General features: G+C 51.5%; 1 protein-coding gene across 1 annotated transcript in view; it reads right to left on the bottom strand.

Annotated features, from left to right (window-relative positions):
* Positions 1–18,808, bottom strand: part of PLOD3 (procollagen-lysine,2-oxoglutarate 5-dioxygenase 3) — an 84,791-nt gene that overhangs the window by 5,097 nt on the left and 60,886 nt on the right. Inside the window, exons 9-15 of the mRNA XM_068273903.1 lie at positions 16,060–16,191; positions 14,956–15,077; positions 14,414–14,518; positions 14,200–14,325; positions 13,558–13,699; positions 12,881–12,994; positions 1,000–1,065 (exon numbers count right to left, since the gene is read on the bottom strand). Coding sequence (XP_068130004.1) covers positions 1,000–1,065; positions 12,881–12,994; positions 13,558–13,699; positions 14,200–14,325; positions 14,414–14,518; positions 14,956–15,077; positions 16,060–16,191 — 807 coding nt within the window. The remainder of the gene's footprint in view (positions 1–999; positions 1,066–12,880; positions 12,995–13,557; positions 13,700–14,199; positions 14,326–14,413; positions 14,519–14,955; positions 15,078–16,059; positions 16,192–18,808) is intronic.

Raw genomic sequence — 18,808 nt, forward strand, 5'->3', positions numbered from 1 at the left:
AGAGCATGGCTGTGTACACCGAAACAGGGCATGTGAGAACATGGCTGTGTACACCGAAACAGGGCATGTGAGAGCATGGCTGTGTACACCGAAACAGGGCATGTGAGAGCATGGCTGTGTACACCGAAACAGGGCATGTGAGAGCATGGCTGTGTACACCGAAACAGGCCATGTGAGAGCATGGCTGTGTACACCGAAACAGGCCATGTGAGAGCATGGCTGTGTACACCGAAACAGGCCATGTGAGAGCATGGCTGTGTACACCGAAACAGGGCATGTGAGAGCATGGCTGTGTACACCGAAACAGGGCATGTGAGAGCATGGCTGTGTACACCGAAACAGGGCATGTGAGAGCATGGCTGTGTACACAGAGACAGGACACGCCAGAGCATGGCTGTGTACACAGAAACAGGGCATGTGAGAGCATGGCTGTGTACACAGAAACAGGACACGCCAGAGCATGGCTGTGTACACAGAAACAGGGCATGTGAGAGCATGGATGTGTACAGAGACAGGACACGTCAGAGCATGGCCGTGTACACAGAAACAGGGCATGTGAAAGCATGGCTGTTTACACAGAACCAGGATATGTCAGAGCATGGTTGTGGACATAGGAGCCATACACCTAAGCACTAGGGATAAGCATAAACAGTTTCACAAAAAGAAAAAAAAAAAAACCTTTTCTGCCATGTGTGTAGGGGAGGGGAGCAGGGTGCAGCACAGGGGGTTAAAGGGAACCTGAAGTAAGAGGAATATGCTTCTGAGATATTAAACTGACTCTGTACACTCATTATCTCCCTGTTCACATGCCAATATCATCTGTACACAGTGTGAACAGGAAAGGGCTGCTGCTGAGGCCTTTCTGTAACGTCTGCAGCAGTGGATAAGTAGAAGCAGAATGAGTAGTAGAAGTAAACATAGGGGCGGGGCTGCCCACATGCATACCACTTTCAATGATGGTAACAGAAATAACACAAGCTGCCCACACCACTACCTCACCTGTTCATAGTAATCCTCTTCAAATATCTTGGAGTAATTTTCATGGATGTATTTCTCTCGCCAATCCTGTGAAGGGAAAGCAAACATTCATCACAAGAGCAGATTATAATAATCCGAACATTTGTATAGCGCTTTTCTCCTGTCGGACTCAAAGCGCTCAAGAGCTGCAGCCACTGGGACGCGCTCAGGAGGCCACCCTGCAGTGTTAGGGAGTCTTGCCTTGAACTCCTTACTGAATAGGTACTTGACCTAGCCAGGATTCGAACCCTGGTCGCCCATGTCAAAGGCGGAACCCTTAACCAGTACACTATCCAGCCACAACGTACACTATCCAGCCACAACTATATATATTGATTATAAACCTGCGGAAGGGGTTACAGCTGCATCACAATGAATTCTGGGTATTCTGCTTCCTCCACAACTTAGATAGCTATAGGCCAGTAAAAGATGGGCATTAGGGGGAGGTTTGGAACCACATTTTTGGGAGTACGCTGATTTTTAGAAGCGGTACTATGAAGCGGGTTAAGGCTTAAAATTATGGTTAGGTGGTAGGTTGTGGCCTGGGACCATAACTGGGAGTAGTTCAAGGTCTGAGACTATGGCGAGGGAGTAGTGTGAGGTCCAGGACTATGGCGACGGAGTAGTGTGAGGTCCAGGACTGTGGCGAGGGAGTAGTGTGAGATCCATGACTATGGCGAGGGAGTAGTGTGAGATCCATGACTATGGCGAGGGAGTAGTGTGAGGTCCAGGACTATGGCGAGGGAGTAGTGCGAGGTCCATGACTATGGCGAGGGAGTCGTGTGGGGTCCAGGACTACAGCGAGGGAGTCGTGTGGGGTCCAGGACTACGGCGAGGGAGTCGTTTGGGGTCCAGGACTACGGCGAGGGAGTAGTGCGAGGTCCATGTCTATGGCGAGGGAGTAGTGTGAGGTCCATGTCTATGGCGAGGGAGTAGTGTGAGGTCCAGGACTATGGCGAGGGAGTAGAGAGGTCCATGACTATGGTGAGGGAGTAGTGTGAGGTCCAGGACTATGGCGAGGGAGTAGTGTGAGGTCCATGACTATGGCATGGGAGTAGAGTCAGGTCCATGACTATGGCGAAGGAGTAGAGTGAGGTCCATGACTATGGCGAGGGAGTAGATTGGGGTCCATGACTATGGCGAGGGAGTAGTGTGAGGTCCAGGACTGTGGCGAGGGAGTAGTGCGAGGTCCAGGACTGTGGCGAGGGCGTAGTGTGAGGTCCAGGACTATGGCGAGGGAGTAGTGTGAGGTCCAGGACTATGGCGAGGGAGTAGTGTGAGGTCCAGGACTATGGCGAGGGAGTAGTGTGAGGTTTAGGTTTGTGGTGAGGGAGTAGTGTGAGGTCCATGTCTATGGCGAGGGAGTAGTGTGAGGTCCATGTCTATGGCGAGGGAGTAGTGCGAGGTCCAGGACTATGGCGAGGAAGTAGTGCGAGGTCCAGGACTATGGCGAGGGAGTAGTGCGAGGTCCATGTCTATGGCGAGGGAGTAGTGTGAGGTCCAGGACTATGGCGAGGGAGTAGTGCGAGGTCCATGTCTATGGCATGGAAGTAGTGTGAGGTCCATGACTATGGCATGGGAGTAGTGTGAGGTCCATGACTATGGCATGGGAGTAGTGTGAGGTCCAGGACTATGGCGAGGGAGTAGTGTGAGGTCCAGGACTATGGCGAGGGAGTAGTGTGAGGTCCATGTCTATGGCGAGGGAGTAGTGTGAGGTCCAGGACTATGGCGAGGGAGTAGTGCGAGGTCCATGTCTATGGCGAGGGAGTAGTGTGAGGTCCATGTCTATGGCGAGGGAGTAGTGTGAGGTCCAGGACTATGGCGAGGGAGTAGTGTGAGGTCCAGGACTATGGGGAGGGAGTAGTGCGAGGTCCATGTCTATGGCGAGGGAGTAGTGTGAGGTCCAGGACTATGGCGAGGGAGTAGTGTGAGGTCCAGGACTATGGCGAGGGAGTAGTGTGAGGTCCAGGACTATGGCGAGAGAGTAGTGTGAGGTCCATGTCTATGGCGAGGGAGTAGTGTGAGGTCCAGGACTATGGCGAGGGAGTAGTGCGAGGTCCATGTCTATGGCGAGGGAGTAGTGCGAGGTCCATGTCTATGGCGAGGGAGTAGTGTGAGGTCCAGGACTATGGCGAGGGAGTAGTGTGAGGTCCAGGACTATGGCGAGGGAGTAGTGCGAGGTCCATGACTATGGCGAGGGAGTAGTGTGAGGTCCAGGACTGTGGCGAGGGAGTAGTGCGAGGTCCAGGACTGTGGCGAGGGAGTAGTGCGAGGTCCAGGACTGTGGCGAGGGAGTAGTGCGAGGTCCAGGACTATGGCGAGAGAGTAGTGTGAGGTCCATGTCTATGGCGAGGGAGTAGTGTGAGGTCCAGGACTATGGCGAGGGAGTAGTGCGAGGTCCATGTCTATGGCGAGGGAGTAGTGTGAGGTCCATGTCTATGGCGAGGGAGTAGTGTGAGGTCCAGGACTATGGCGAGGGAGTAGTGTGAGGTCCAGGACTATGGGGAGGGAGTAGTGCGAGGTCCATGTCTATGGCGAGGGAGTAGTGTGAGGTCCAGGACTATGGCGAGGGAGTAGTGTGAGGTCCAGGACTATGGCGAGGGAGTAGTGTGAGGTCCAGGACTATGGCGAGGGAGTAGTGTGAGGTCCATGACTATGGCGAGGGAGTAGTGTGAGGTCCGGGACTATGGCGAGAGAGTAGTGCGAGGTCCATGTCTATGGCGAGGGAGTAGTGCGAGGTCCATGTCTATGGCGAGGGAGTAGTGTGAGGTCCAGGACTATGGCGAGGGAGTAGTGTGAGGTTTAGGTTTGTGGTGAGGGAGTAGTGTGAGGTCCATGACTATGGCATGGGAGTAGTGTGAGGTCCATGACTATGGCGAGGGAGTAGTGTGAGGTTTAGGTTTGTGGTGAGGGAGTAGTGTGAGGTCCATGTCTATGGCGAGGGAGTAGTGTGAGGTCCATGTCTATGGCGAGAGAGTAGTGCGAGGTCCAGGACTATGGCGAGGGAGTAGTGTGAGGTCCATGACTATCGCGAGGGAGTAGTGTGAGGTCCAGGACTATGGCGAGAGAGTAGTGTGAGGTCCATGTCTATGGCGAGGGAGTAGTGTGAGGTCCAGGACTATGGCGAGGGAGTAGTGCGAGGTCCATGTCTATGGCGAGGGAGTAGTGAGAGGTCCATGTCTATGGCGAGGGAGTAGTGTGAGGTCCAGGACTATGGCGAGGGAGTAGTGTGAGGTCCATGTCTATGGCGAGGGAGTAGTGTGAGGTCCAGGACTATGGCGAGGGAGTAGTGTGAGGTCCAGGACTATGGGGAGGGAGTAGTGCGAGGTCCATGTCTATGGCGAGGGAGTAGTGTGAGGTCCAGGACTATGGCGAGGGAGTAGTGTGAGGTCCAGGACTATGGCGAGGGAGTAGTGTGAGGTCCAGGACTATGGCGAGGGAGTAGTGTGAGGTCCATGACTATGGCGTGGGAGTAGTGTGAGGTCCAGGACTATGGCGAGAGAGTAGTGTGAGGTCCATGTCTATGGCGAGGGAGTAGTGTGAGGTCCAGGACTATGGCGAGGGAGTAGTGCGAGGTCCATGTCTATGGCGAGGGAGTAGTGTGAGGTCCATGTCTATGGCGAGGGAGTAGTGTGAGGTCCAGGACTATGGCGAGGGAGTAGTGTGAGGTCCAGGACTATGGCGAGGGAGTAGTGCGAGGTCCATGTCTATGGCGAGGGAGTAGTGTGAGGTCCATGTCTATGGCCAGGGAGTAGTGTGAGGTCCAGGACTATGGCGAGGGAGTAGTGTGAGGTCCAGGACTATGGCGAGGGAGTAGTGTGAGGTCCAGGACTATGGCGAGGGAGTAGTGTGAGGTCCAGGACTATGGCGAGGGAGTAGTGTGAGGTCCATGTCTATAGCGAGGGAGTAGTGTGAGGTCCATGACTATGGCGAGGGAGTAGTGTGAGGTCCCTGACTATGGCGAGGGAGTAGTGTGAGGTCCAGGACTATGGCGAGAGAGTAGTGTGAGGTCCAGGACTATGGCGAGAGAGTAGTGTGAGGTCCATGTCTATGGCGAGAGAGTAGTGTGAGGTCCAGGACTATGGCGAGGGAGTAGTGTGAGGTCCCTGACTATGGCGAGGTAGTAGTGTGAGGTCCAGGACTATGGCGAGAGAATAGTGTGAGGTCCATGTCTATGGCGAGGGAGTACAATGAGGTTTATGTTTGTGGTGAGAGAGTAGTGTGGAGCTGAAGACCATGGTTTCACATTTAGGATTATAATCACAGGGCATGGTTATTTAGCTCTGTAGTCAGGGAGTAAATTAAGGTTCAGGATTATGGTTAGGGAGTATACAGAGTTCTCACACTGTGGTCATCATTTTTGTCACCATTTGACTAAATCAACAAACCGATATACCTCGTAATTATTATTTACATTTTGTCGGTTTTTTCCTTCCTCCCACTGTTTCTCCTTTCCGGACTGTCCGGTAATTTGAAGAATATTGTGATTGATCCCACATCCCTCCTTTATCTGATGGATTTCGAATGACTGTTCGCATCTCACATAATTGTACAACATGCGCTACTTATTTTGTACCACTAGAGGGCAGTATAGTACTGTTTAAATCATGCTGCATTTTCCTCACACTTTCACAAGATTCTTTTATTTTGAAAATTTTTGAACATTACAAACAGAAATGACCATATGGTCAGTGGTCAACACATACAGCGGCTTACTTATAAATCTTATTCTTAAACAGAGATCCAAAGGTTATCCATATCTTATATCAGCAAACAGTCCAATCCTCTTTGGGCTAACATTACTTCACCAGATAATATCCGATATACCTTGGTAGTAGATATAATGAGTACCAATGCAACACAAAGATACTGTCTTGTGAGTTGTGATCTCCTGAGTGACCTTTTATATAAGTGTCATGTGATGAGTTCAGGTATGTATAATGTAATTAGAGAAGTGCCAGTTGTGGGATCTATAATTTAATCGGAGAGCATAGCTAGGCGTTAGAGAGTAATATTGCAGTGTGGGTAAGTCATTTTTATATCTTCATTAAGATAGTCTCTTTGACTGAGTATAACGGGTCAGACTTGATATCTGTTTAACTACTGAGTTCCGCAGACTCACAGACAAGACAAACAAGGAGACGAGAAGAGACAAACAAAGACATAATACAAGACAGACGAGCCTAGGGACTTCAGCGCGCGCCCAGAGTGGGCCAGGAGAGTCGCCACGCGGGATAAAATTGGGTAGGCAAATCCCTTCACACCAGAGAAGACTAACATACGAGGCCCTATCCCATATCCCTCAGTTCCCCCCTTTAGCCGACTATCTAAGTATTAAAGATGTGTACTTTGGGATTTCCTGAAATTCAAACCATCCAAACCAGGTCCTCCAGAATCTCTCATGCTCATCTTGGAGCATGGCTGTAAGGTCTTCCATTAATCTAATCCGGTCCACTTCCCCAAGCCACTCTCTAATCGTGGGAGGGTCTGTGGACTTCCAGTGTCTAGCCACTAGGGCCCTTGCTGCGTTAACCAGATGTCTAGTCAGTGTCTTTTTATATTTGTTAATAGACCACGTATTGTGGTGTAAAAGGAAAAAGGCTGAGGAGTCCGGAGGTTGGAAGTCTGTCAGTTCGTGCATTATCTCTCTTACCTCAGCCCAATATGGGATAATCCCCCTGCATGACCAAAATATATGCAGTAGCGTTCCAGGCTCCCGTCCGCAACTCCAACACAAATCAGATGTGTTGGGAAACATAACATGGAGCCGGGAAGGGGTCAAGTACCATCTTGTGAAGATTTTGTATCCCGCTTCCTGTATTTTCGAGGAGATGGAGGATTTGTGTGAGAATATCAAAATCTTAGTCCACTGCTTTTCACTGAAAGTGATTCCGAGATCTTGCTCCCACCTGTGTTTATAGGTTTCGGTCGGTGAGTCAGGGTTGTTTAAGAGCGAGTATAGTAAGGAGACCAGTCTCCCTTTTCAATTAAAATGATGGGATATGATTGATCACATGATGGTTTAGTAAGAATTATTTCTATGCCTAGGGCCCGGTTCACATTAACGTTTTGAGCCAAACGGAACCATTGAGCAGAGCCGGTCTCCGATTCACCGGATCTGGGTGGCTCTGTGCACACTGCCAAATGGAAAGTGAAAACTGATCCGATAAATGATCGATCGGATCAGTTTTTACTCAGTTTGCCGTTAAATACATACCTAATTCTCTTTTCAAGCCGGCGGTAGAGGCTTCCTCTTCTTCCGCTGTGACTACACAGCGTGTCATGTGACTAGTCACATGATGCGGAAGACGACGGAAGCCTCTACCGCCAGCTTTACAAGAGCATTAGGTATGGATTTTACCCTCCCTCACCCTCCTGCCGCTCAGGTTTGCGTCCCCACATCCCCCCCATCCCCCGTGGAACGGTCAGTTTTTTCACTAGTGTGAAGAAACGTTCCGTTTCCCATTGCTGCAGTATTTTTTGTCCGGTTCCGTTCTGCTGGGCAGAACGGTCCGGAAAATTAGGGCCTGCAGCATTTTTTGGATCCGGGGACCGGAACGTATCCGTACCAACGGACGCATGTGAATGGATCCATAGGTTAACATTGGATCCTTTCACATCCATTCCTTTTGTACAGTATACGTTCCGTAAAAAAAAAAAAAAAAAAAACTGCAGATGTGAACCGGGCCTTACTTGGGTTTCATGACTATGTACAAGTAGCAGTAGCATAAAGTGCAAACACTAGTGCTGTGGAAAACTCATGCAAAGAAAAAAAAATACAACACCCCCAAATTTGGCAGAGCCCTCCCCCTAGTGGTTGCAGCTTGATTGTGCAATCTTACTGTCTGCCACCCCTATTGTGGACTAGAACAGTCTATTTTTACATAAGACACTGAACTACTGTTATCAAAGATATGTGATGAGCTCCTTGTATATTATTTCCATGTATCTATTGTACAGCGCTACGTAATATGTTAGCGCTTTATAAATACAATAAAAAGACAGCGACCGTGACCTCGTCTGAAAGGCCGTCTGGGGCCGGTACTCCCCCACAAGCCCATACAAGTGGTGGACTCTGGAAGCCACCCACGCCTGTGAGTATATTTCTATTATCACACATTATTACCCATTACCAGGCGGTATTATGCCAGAGCCGGCTCCCGGTGTCCTTTTGTCTTCTCTAGTCTGGCATCCCAAATGATAATCCTAAAGAGTTGCAATGAAACGGCACGCGGATCTACTGGAGGTACAACAGTGCCGGTAGGGAGAAAAACGTGCGTTTATTCCACCGGATCAGGCTAAGGGGTGAACAATGATGGATCCATCACAGAGGGAGAGCCAGGGAAGGCAGCAAGGTTGCCCATGTGCGATTTCTGCCTCTCCCGGTGACCCTGGAGGCGGTGATTTTGCACATCGAGTATATAGTTAGTTATAGTTGTTTGGGTTGAAAAGAGACATACGTCCATCGAGTTCAACCAGAGAACAACGTACAACACCAGCCTGCTCCCTCACATATCCCTGCTGATCCAGAGGAAGGCACAACACCAACCTGCTCCCTCACATATCCCTACTGATCCAGAGGAAGGTACAACACCAGCCTGCTCCCTCACATATCCCTGCTGATCCAGAGGAAGGCACAACACCAGCCTGCACCCTCACATATCCCTGCTGATCCAGAGGAAGGCACAACACCAGCCTGCACCCTCACATATCCCTGCTGATCCAGAGGAAGGCACAACACCAGCCTGCTCCCTCACATATCCCTGCTGATCCAGAGGAAGGTACAACACACCAGCCTGCACCCTCACATATCCCTGCTGATCCAGAGGAAGGTACACCACCAGCCTGCTACCTCACATATCCCTGCTGATCCAGAGGAAGGCACAACTCCAGCCTGCTCCCTCACATATCCCTGCTGATCCAGAGGAAGGCACAACACCAACCTGCTCCCTCACATATTCCTGCTGATCCAGAGGAAGGCACAACACCAGCCTGCACCCTCACATATCCCTGCTGATCCAGAGGAAGGCACAACACCAGCCTGCTCCCTCACATACCCCTGCTGATCCAGAGGAAGGCACAACACCAGCCTGCTCCCTCACATACCCCTGCTGATCCAGAGGAAGGTACAACACCAGTCTGCACCCTCTCATATCCCTGCTGATCCAGAGGAAGGCACAACACCAGCCTGCACCCTCACATATCCCTGCTGATCCAGAGGAAGGTACAACACACCAGCCTGCACCCTCACATATCCCTGCCGATCCAGAGGAAGGCACAACACCAGCCTGCTACCTCACATATCCCTGCCGATCCAGAGGAAGGCACAACACCAGCCTGCTCCCTCACATATCCCTGCTGATCCAGAGGAAGGCACAACACCAGCCTGCTCCCTCACATATCCCTGCTGATCCAGAGGAAGGTACAACACCAGCCTGCTCCCTCACATATCCCTGCTGATCCAGAGGAAGGCACAACACCAGCCTGCACCCTCACATATCCCTGCTGATCCAGAGGAAGGTACAACACACCAGCCTGCACCCTCACATATCCCTGCTGCTCCAGAGGAAGGCACAACACCAGCCTGCTACCTCACATATCCCTGCTGATCCAGAGGAAGGTACAACACCAGCCTGCTCCCTCACATATCCCTGCTGATCCAGAGGAAGGCACAACACCAGCCTGCTACCTCACATATCCCTGCTGATCCAGAGGAAGGTACACCACCAGCCTGCACCCTCTCATATCCCTGCTGATCCAGAGGAAGGCACAACACCAGCCTGCACCCTCACATATCCCTGCTGATCCAGAGGAAGGTACACCACCAGCCTGCACCCTCTCATATCCCTGCTGATCCAGAGGAAGGCACAACACCAGCCTGCACCCTCACATATCCCTGCTGATCCAGAGGAAGGTACAACACACCAGCCTGCTCCCTCACATATCCCTGCTGATCCAGAGGAAGCCACAACACCAGCCTGCACCCTCACATATCCCTGCTGATCCAGAGGAAGGTACAACACACCAGCCTGCACCCTCACATATCCCTGCTGATCCAGAGGAAGGTACACCACCAGCCTGCTACCTCACATATCCCTGCTGATCCAGAGGAAGGCACAACACCAGCCTGCTACCTCCCATATCCCTGCTGATCCAGAGTAAGGTACAACACCAGCCTGCTCCCTCACATATCCCTGCTGATCCAGAGGAAGGCACAACACCAGCCTGCACCCTCACATATCCCTGCTGATCCAGAGGAAGGCACAACACCAGCCTGCACCCTCACATATCCCTGCTGATCCAGAGGAAGGCACAACACCAGCCTGCCACCTCACATATCCCTGCTGATCCAGAGGAAGGTACACCACCAGCCTGCTCCCTCACATATCCCTGCTGATCCAGAGGAAGGCACAACACCAGCCTGCTACCTCACATATACCTGCTGATCCAGATGATCCAGAAGAAGGTACAACACCAGCCTGCTCCCTCACATATCCCTGCTGATCCAGAGGAAGGCACAACACCAGCCTGCTACCTCACATATCCCTGCCGATCCAGAGGAAGGTACACCACCAGCCTGCTCCCTCACATATCCCTGCTGATCCAGAGGAAAGCACAACACCAGCCTGCTACCTCACATATCCCTGCTGATCCAGAGGAACTTACAACACCAGCCTGCACCCTCACATATCCCTGCTGATCCAGAGGAAGGTACAACACCAGCCTGCACCCTCACATATCCCTGCTGATCCAGAGGAAGGTACAACACCAGCCTGCACCCTCACATATCCCTGCTGATCCAGAGGAAGGCACAACACCAGCCTGCTCCCTCACATATCCCTGCTGATCCAGAGGAAGGTACAACACCAGCCTGCACCCTCACATATCCCTGCTGATCCAGAGGAAGGCACAACACCAGCCTGCACCCTCACCTATCCCTGCTGATCCATAGAAAGCACAACACTAGCCTGCTCCCTCACATATCCCTGCTGATCCAGAGGAAGGCACAACACCAGCCTGCTACCTCACATATCCCTGCTGATCCAGAGGAAGGCACAACACCAGCCTGCTACCTCACATATCCCTGCTGATCCAGAGGAAGGTACAACACCAGCCTGCTCCCTCACATATCCCTGCTGATCCAGAGGAAGGCACAACATCAGCCTGCTACCTCACATATCCCTGCTGATCCAGAGGAAGGCACAACACCAGCCTGCACCCTCACATATCCCTGCTGATCCAGAGGAAGGCACAACACCAGCCTGCACCCTCACATATCCCTGCTGATCCAGAGGAAGGCACAACACCAGCCTGCTACCTCACATATCCCTGCTGATCCAGAGGAAGGTACACCACCAGCCTGCTCCCTCACATATCCCTGCTGATCCAGAGGAAGGCACAACACCAGCCTGCTCTCTCACATATCCCTGCTGATCCAGAGGAAGGCACAACACCAGCCTGCTCTCTCACATATCCCTGCTGATCCAGAGGAAGGTAGAACACCAGCCTGCACCCTCACATATCCCTGCTGATCCAGAGGAAGGCACAACACCAGCCTGCTAGCTCACATATCCCTGCTGATCCAGAGGAAGGCACAACACCAGCCTGCTCCCTCACATATCCCTGCTGATCCAGAGGAAGGCACAACACCAGCCTGCTACCTCACATATCCCTGCTGATCCAGAGGAAGGCACAACACCAGCCTGCACCCTCACATATCCCTGCTGATCCAGAGGAAGGCACAACACCAGCCTGCACCCTCACATATCCCTGCTGATCCAGAGGAAGGCACAACACCAGCCTGCTACCTCACATATCCCTGCTGATCCAGAGGAAGGCACAACACCAGCCTGCACCCTCACATATCCCTACTGATCCAGAGGAAGGCGAAAAAACCCCACAAGGCATGGTCCAATTAGCCTCAAAAGGGAAAAAATTCCTTCCCGACTCCAGATGGCAATCAGATAAAATCCCTGGATCAACATCATTAGGCATTACCTAGTAATTGTATTGGATGTCTTTCAACGCAAGGAAAGCATCTAATCCCCCTTTAAATGCAGGTATAGAGTTTGCCATAACGACTTCCTGTGGCAATGCATTCCACATCTTAATCACTCTTACTGTAAAGAACCCTTTCCTAAATAAATGGCTAAAACGTTTTTCCTCCATGCGCAGATCATGTCCTCTAGTCCTTTGAGAAGGCCTAGGGACAAAAAGCTCATCCGCCAAGCTTTTATATTGCACTCTGATGTATTTATACATGTTAATTAGATCTCCTCTAAGGCGTCTTTTCTCTAGACGAAATAAACCCAGTTTATCTAACCTTTCTTGGTAAGTGAGACCTTCCATTACACGTATCAATTTTGTTGCTCGTCTCTGCACCTGCTCTAAGACTGCAATATCTTTCCTGTAATGTGGTGCCCAGAACTGAATTCCATATTCCAGATGTGGCCTTACTAGAGAGTTAAACGGGCAATATTATGCTAGCATCTCAAGTTTTTTTCCCCTTTTAATGCATCCCCAAATTTTATTAGCTTTAGCTGCAGCGGCTTGGCATTGAATACGATTATTTAACTTGTTGTTGATGAGTACTCCTAAGTCCTTCTCCAAATTTGATTTCCCCAACTGTATCCCATTTATATACTTAGGTATGCTGTGTGAATGAGCCTGCTAAGTGGGTGTAAAAGTTATGTTTTAGCCATCTGCCTATAAGGATCTTTCACCAAATGATTGATACCGTTGGTTAAATCATTATTCCCCTGGCTAGGTTTCTATCTTCCAGCACAAGGTTTACAGCAGTGCAATGAACAACCAAGACAGTTCTAGAAGCCACACAACAACGCTAGCAGGAAGTGGGACTCACCACAGGGTTCTCGAAGATCTGCCACAAGTCGTTGTGAAGGTGGGACGTGTTGTATTTGGAGGTAGAAATCAAACGCCCAAACTCATCTCTATTGCTGATTTGCAGGAATACGCTCTGTGGGGGGGGGGGGGGGGGGGGGGGACGACAACAAGACAGATACATGAGAGGCATAATCCTAGGGGGAGGTCCTACACACAGGTACTCTGTATCACAGAGAACAATGCCCCACCCACCCATCCAAGGCATAATTCTAGGGGGAGGTCACACACACAGGTACTCTGTATCACAGAGAACAAGTGCCCCACCCATCCAAGGCATAATCCTGGGGGGGGAGGTCCTACACACAGGTACTCTGTATCAGAGAACACTGCCCCACCTGTCCAAGGCATAATCCTGGGGGAGGTCACACACACAGGTACTCTGTATTACAGAGAACAATGCTCCACCCATCCTAGGCATAATTCTAGGGGGAGATCACACACACAGGTACTTTGTATCACAGAGAACAATGCCCCGCCCATCCAAGGCATAATTCTAGGGGGAGGTCTCACACACACACACACACACACACACACACACGTACTTTGTATCACAGAGAACACTGTCCCACACATCCAAAATAACTTTATTCAGTACAAAAATAAACCTAAAAGGGAGCTCTAGTAACGACCACTTACCTTGTCCCGTGCGCTTCTACAGAAAGACATATCCGGGTCTAAACCGGTCATCGTGAAGATATTCTTGTGTGACAGCTCTTTACGAAGGGTTTCGCCCTTAACAAGATAAGTGTGGGCAATATATGGCACGTTCCATATCCCACTGGAAGATAAAGATAAGAAAAAAACATTATTCGATATTGCACCCCTCTGTTACAGGGTGACACGGGCAGGGAAACTACCAGTCTGCTCCTCCTCCTGCAGGGTGACAGACAGGGAAGCTGCCAGTCTGCTCCTCCTCCTGCAGGGTGACAGACAGAAAGGAGCTACCGGTCTCCCCCTTCTCCTGCAGGGCGATTGACAGAAAGGAGCTACCGGTCTCCCCCTCCTCCTGCAGGATGACACAGATAGAAGGGAGTTATGACTCCGCCCTTCTCCTGCAGGATGACAGACAGAAGGAGTTATGACTCCGCCCTTCTCCTGCAGGATGACACAGACAGAAGGGAGTTATGACTCCGACCTTCTCCTGCAGGATGACACAGACAGAAGGAAGCTATGACTCCACCCTTCTCCTGCAGGATGACACAGACAGAAGGGAGCTATGACTCCGCCCTTCTCCTGCAAGGTGACATGCCGCCTGGGGAATATTCTAGCATTACTCACATCCGTTTCCCCTGTACGATGTCTACGTAGTCCTCGGAGCGAGCATAGTACCCCTCGGGGCTCAGAGCCCCCCAGAAGTTGGACCAGAGTTTTCCGCTGCGGGACACCATAGGGGCGATGATCTTCCTGTAAGATGAACACAAGGTGAGTCTATAGCTTCCTATCACCAGCAACATATTCACAGCCCCCCTTGTGGAGTAACGCCACCACTGACCGGTTCTCCTGAATGAGAATGTAGAGTGTGTCGGGATTGGTCAGAACCACATCTGCATCCAGGGTGAAGTAATAAGCGCAGGTCTCGTCCTGTCGGCACAGGTCCCTATAGGGAGACAGCAGAGCGTTGACCCACCTATTCAGTTACATTATTCTAAATTACTCTGATTAATGCATTCCATAAACCTCCAGAATGGAATTCTCTCCACATGCCAAGCTGTGGTCACAGCGCCGCCCACTGACAGCCTAGGTCACATCCCTGCCCACTCCCAGCCAAGGGTTAAAGACTTGCCCACTCCCAGTCTAGGCCTTAGCCTCGCCCACTACAAGCTCACAGCCCCACCCACTTCCAAGCTTAGGTCACAGCCCCGCCTACTCCCAGCCTAGGTCACAATCCTTCCCACTCCCAGCCTAGGCCCACTCCAAGATCCGCCCCCCACTCAAAGCCTCGGTCACAGCTCCACCCACCGTCAGCCTAGGTCACTGCACTGCTCACTCCCAGCCCAGATCACAGCCCCACCTACTCCTCTCTCAGTTACGTACATGCCCATGTCCCGGGCCTCGCCCTGGCCCAGAGCCTCTTCTGGACCCACGATCTTCACACTGGGGAACTCATCCTTGTGGTTCTCCCAAAAGGTCTGAATGTGCTTCTCGTGATAAACTTCCTGAAGGTGGAAAAGAAATACAGTAAACATCACAAAACAAGAAAAATTGGGTCATCAATTATTTTAGAAATATGCATTTACACCTGACTAAATGGTACAAAAGTGTGCGCACGGCAGCATGGCCCAACCGTGTGCGCACGGCAGCATGGCCCAACCGTGTGCGCACGGCAGCATGGCCCAACCGTGTGCGCACGGCAGCATGGCCCAACCGTGTGCGCACGGCAGCATGGCCCAACCGTGTGCGCACCGCTGCATGGCCCAACCGTGTGCGCACGGCAGCATGGCCCAACCGTGTGCGCACCGCTGCATGGCCCAACCGTGTGCGCACCGCTGCATGGCCCAACCGTGTGCGCACCGCTGCATGGCCCAACCGTGTGCGCACCGCTGCATGGCCCAACCGTGTGCGCACCGCTGCATGGCCCAACCGTGTGCGCACCGCTGCATGGCCCAACCGTGTGCGCACCGCTGCATGGCCCAACCGTGTGCGCACCGCTGCATGGCCCAACCGTGTGCGCACCGCTGCATGGCCCAACCGTGTGCGCACCGCTGCATGGCCCAACCGTGTGCGCACCGCTGCATGGCCCAACCGTGTGCGCACCGCTGCATGGCCCAACCGTGTGCGCACCGCTGCATGGCCCAACCGTGTGCGCACCGCTGCATGGCCCAACCGTGTGCGCACCGCTGCATGGCCCAACCGTGTGCGCACCGCTGCATGGCCCAACCGTGTGCGCACCGCTGCATGGCCCAACCGTGTGCGCACCGCTGCATGGCCCAACCGTGTGCGCACCGCTGCATGGCCCAACCGTGTGCGCACCGCTGCATGGCCCAACCGTGTGCGCACCGCTGCATGGCCCAACCGTGTGCGCACGACTGCATGGCCCAACCGTGTGCGCACGACCGCATGGCGCTGATCCAAGCTCTATAAATACACTACAAAATAATCCAGCACACAGAGCTGGTGCAGACAGGAAGTGGCACTCACGTTGTTGTGGATGTACAGGGAGATTCGGTTTCGCGGATAGTTCAGCATGGACAGCCTCTCCAGGAACTGCGGCAGGAACGGCGACGGCTGCTCGATAAAAACTCCTATGAGCACGTGAGGCAAATCATCGTCCTGCAAGAGATAAGATGGAGTCCTGCGGTGAGGATAGCTTGGGAGTCACAGGAGTGTGCATGTGCAGTGCAAAGTGAGTGTGAGCATGAGCAGTGTGTGTGTGTGTGTGTGTGTGTGTGTGTACAGTGCAGTGTGTATGCATGTGCAGTGCAAAGTGAGTGAGTGCGCACGCATGTGCAGTGTGTGTACGCATGTGCAGTGTGCGTGCGCAACTGCTTTAGCTTCAAAAATAGGAAGGCTTAAAGGGGCCCATACACTGGTCGATTTCAGCCATCGATCGAGAAATCGATTAATTCAAATCAGCCAATCTATCAATTTTGATCGCTGTGATCTGACAGGATGGAAAATCTAGGTTGATTTGTTGCCGGCAGCAGATCTATGGCCCATAGAGTTGCATTGGATCTAATGGTGCAGTAATGCATTTACATCGATTTTCAGTAGATTTCATTGCAAAATCTATTGGAACTCGGTTTTCCTCTGTGTGGCACAGATCAGATAGATTCCTGTCAGATTCTGCAAATCTATCAGTGTATGGCCACCTTTAGAGCATGTGGTAAGATTTTTCGATTGCCGTTCGGGTCCCAGCTGGGGAGGTCTTGCAGCATGAGAAGTACAGCCAGAGTACCGCTGATGGCTCTATGCATACTGGCTTTGCTGAATGTACTGTGCAGCTTTTTAGTGAGGCTGCCATATTTATTTCCTCTAATGCCTGGTACACACCATACAATTTCCCATCAAACTGATAGTCAAATTGATCATTTCTGACAGTCCTGACTTGAGATTCGAACGTTTTTCTGATCTGATTTCCAATCACTTCTATACAAGATCGATCGGCCCTGCCGGAAAGTGTCGATTTCACATTTGTTCTGACAGGAAATTGCAAGATGTGCACCAGGTATTAAGCAATCCCAGTTGCCTGGCAGTCCTGCTGTCCTCTCTGGCTCCAGTGAGGTCTGAATCACACACCGGGAACAAGCATGCAGCCAGTGCTGTCATCTGACCTGTATTCTCATTCACAGGATGAAGAGAGTTGCACCTGCACAGTATAGCCCGATATACAGCAATGTTCAGAAAGAGAACATTATGGCAGGCTTCATACCCATAACCACTGCAGGGTCACAAAGTCTAAAAAATCTGTCAGATGGTAATATTTGGCTACTCTGGATTACTGGTCTCTAAACACCCCCCCCCCCCCCCCCCCCCAACCGCATGGGAGCTGTTCTATGATTCACACATCACATGACGTGTCTGAACGTCTACATAAAGGCTGCTTGCACACCAAGACGTTACAGGCGCACGTTAGTGCGCCTGTAACGCTCCCCCAACGCACAGCAATGTAACACAAGTGGGCTGTTCACACAGCCCACGTTGCGTTACATGTAACGCTGCACGTTCTGTGCAAAGTGCAGCATGCTACGGCGTTGGAGCGGCTATAGCCGCGTTAGACTGTTTGCACATGCGCAGTGGGGGGCGGAGGAGGCGGGGAGAGCCAGCTACAGTAGCCGCGCACATGGCTACTTAATATTCACTGCACTGGCGGGCGCTGATTGGCCGGCGGGACCACGTGATGCGGAGTGTCTCGCTCCGCATCACGTGGTCCCGCTGGCCAATCAGCGCCACTCTGGGAGATATTATGGGCATCGAGCAGCCTAACGCGGCTCACTCTACCGTCGGCTTTTGCAGCACCATACGTTGTGTTAGGTGCACGTTATGCGACCTTAACGTGCCACCTAACACAACGTCTTGGTGTGCAAGAAGCCAAAATCTCCATACAGGTCTTATTATAGTACCAGCTGCAGGCCAGACTATGAGAGTCCCGGCCACATCCTGTGTGCCATTCCTTGTGGGGAAACACTGCCTCAGACGTAACCCTCAACACTCAAACAAATATTTAAACCTCAGGTTTCCCAACGGCACATTCCACGCAAGATCAGAAAACAAGGGGGGGGGGAGAGAGATTTATGGCCTTCCATGAAAACTGCATGCGGAGACATTGGATTGGGGATTGCCCCTTGCATGTGGGGAAAGGTACTGGCCCCTCAGTACGCTGGGAAAGGTATTTTCCCGCACCCTTCTTTGGTCACCTGTGTGATGACTAGGTGATTGGGGGATGTGCCAGGTGAAGCCACGCCTCCCCATCAGGTTACCATGACTGCCAGTGTCTAGTAGGGAGGTGTGGCTTTAGTCTGGTTGGGGTGAGGAGGAGGAATAGTGAATAGGTTGGCAATGCTGAAGCCTGGTACAAACATGCAATTTTTATTGGCCAATCACAGACCTCCATGTAGTACGAGAGCTTATCTGCGCAATCTGCTCACAGTATTCAGTATCTGTTAACCCTCATTCTACATGGAGTGGCAAAATTGGCCAACAAAAACTGAAGGGGTGTACCAGGCTTAAGATGGCCACACACCATACAATTTTTTAAATGTCTGTTCAATTTAACAATTCCAATTAATTTTTCTGACTGATTGTAACATTTTAAAAATATTACCAATGTACCACACACATATGGTCAATTTTTCCCCCAATTATGATAAAAATTATTGGAAACTGAGAAAATTGCTAGGGTGTGCAGATTAATAAGCTGTCAATCTAACACACACCATACAATATTTAG

This window comes from Hyperolius riggenbachi, chromosome 3 (assembly GCF_040937935.1).
Source record: "Hyperolius riggenbachi isolate aHypRig1 chromosome 3, aHypRig1.pri, whole genome shotgun sequence".
NCBI lineage: Eukaryota > Metazoa > Chordata > Amphibia > Anura > Hyperoliidae > Hyperolius > Hyperolius riggenbachi.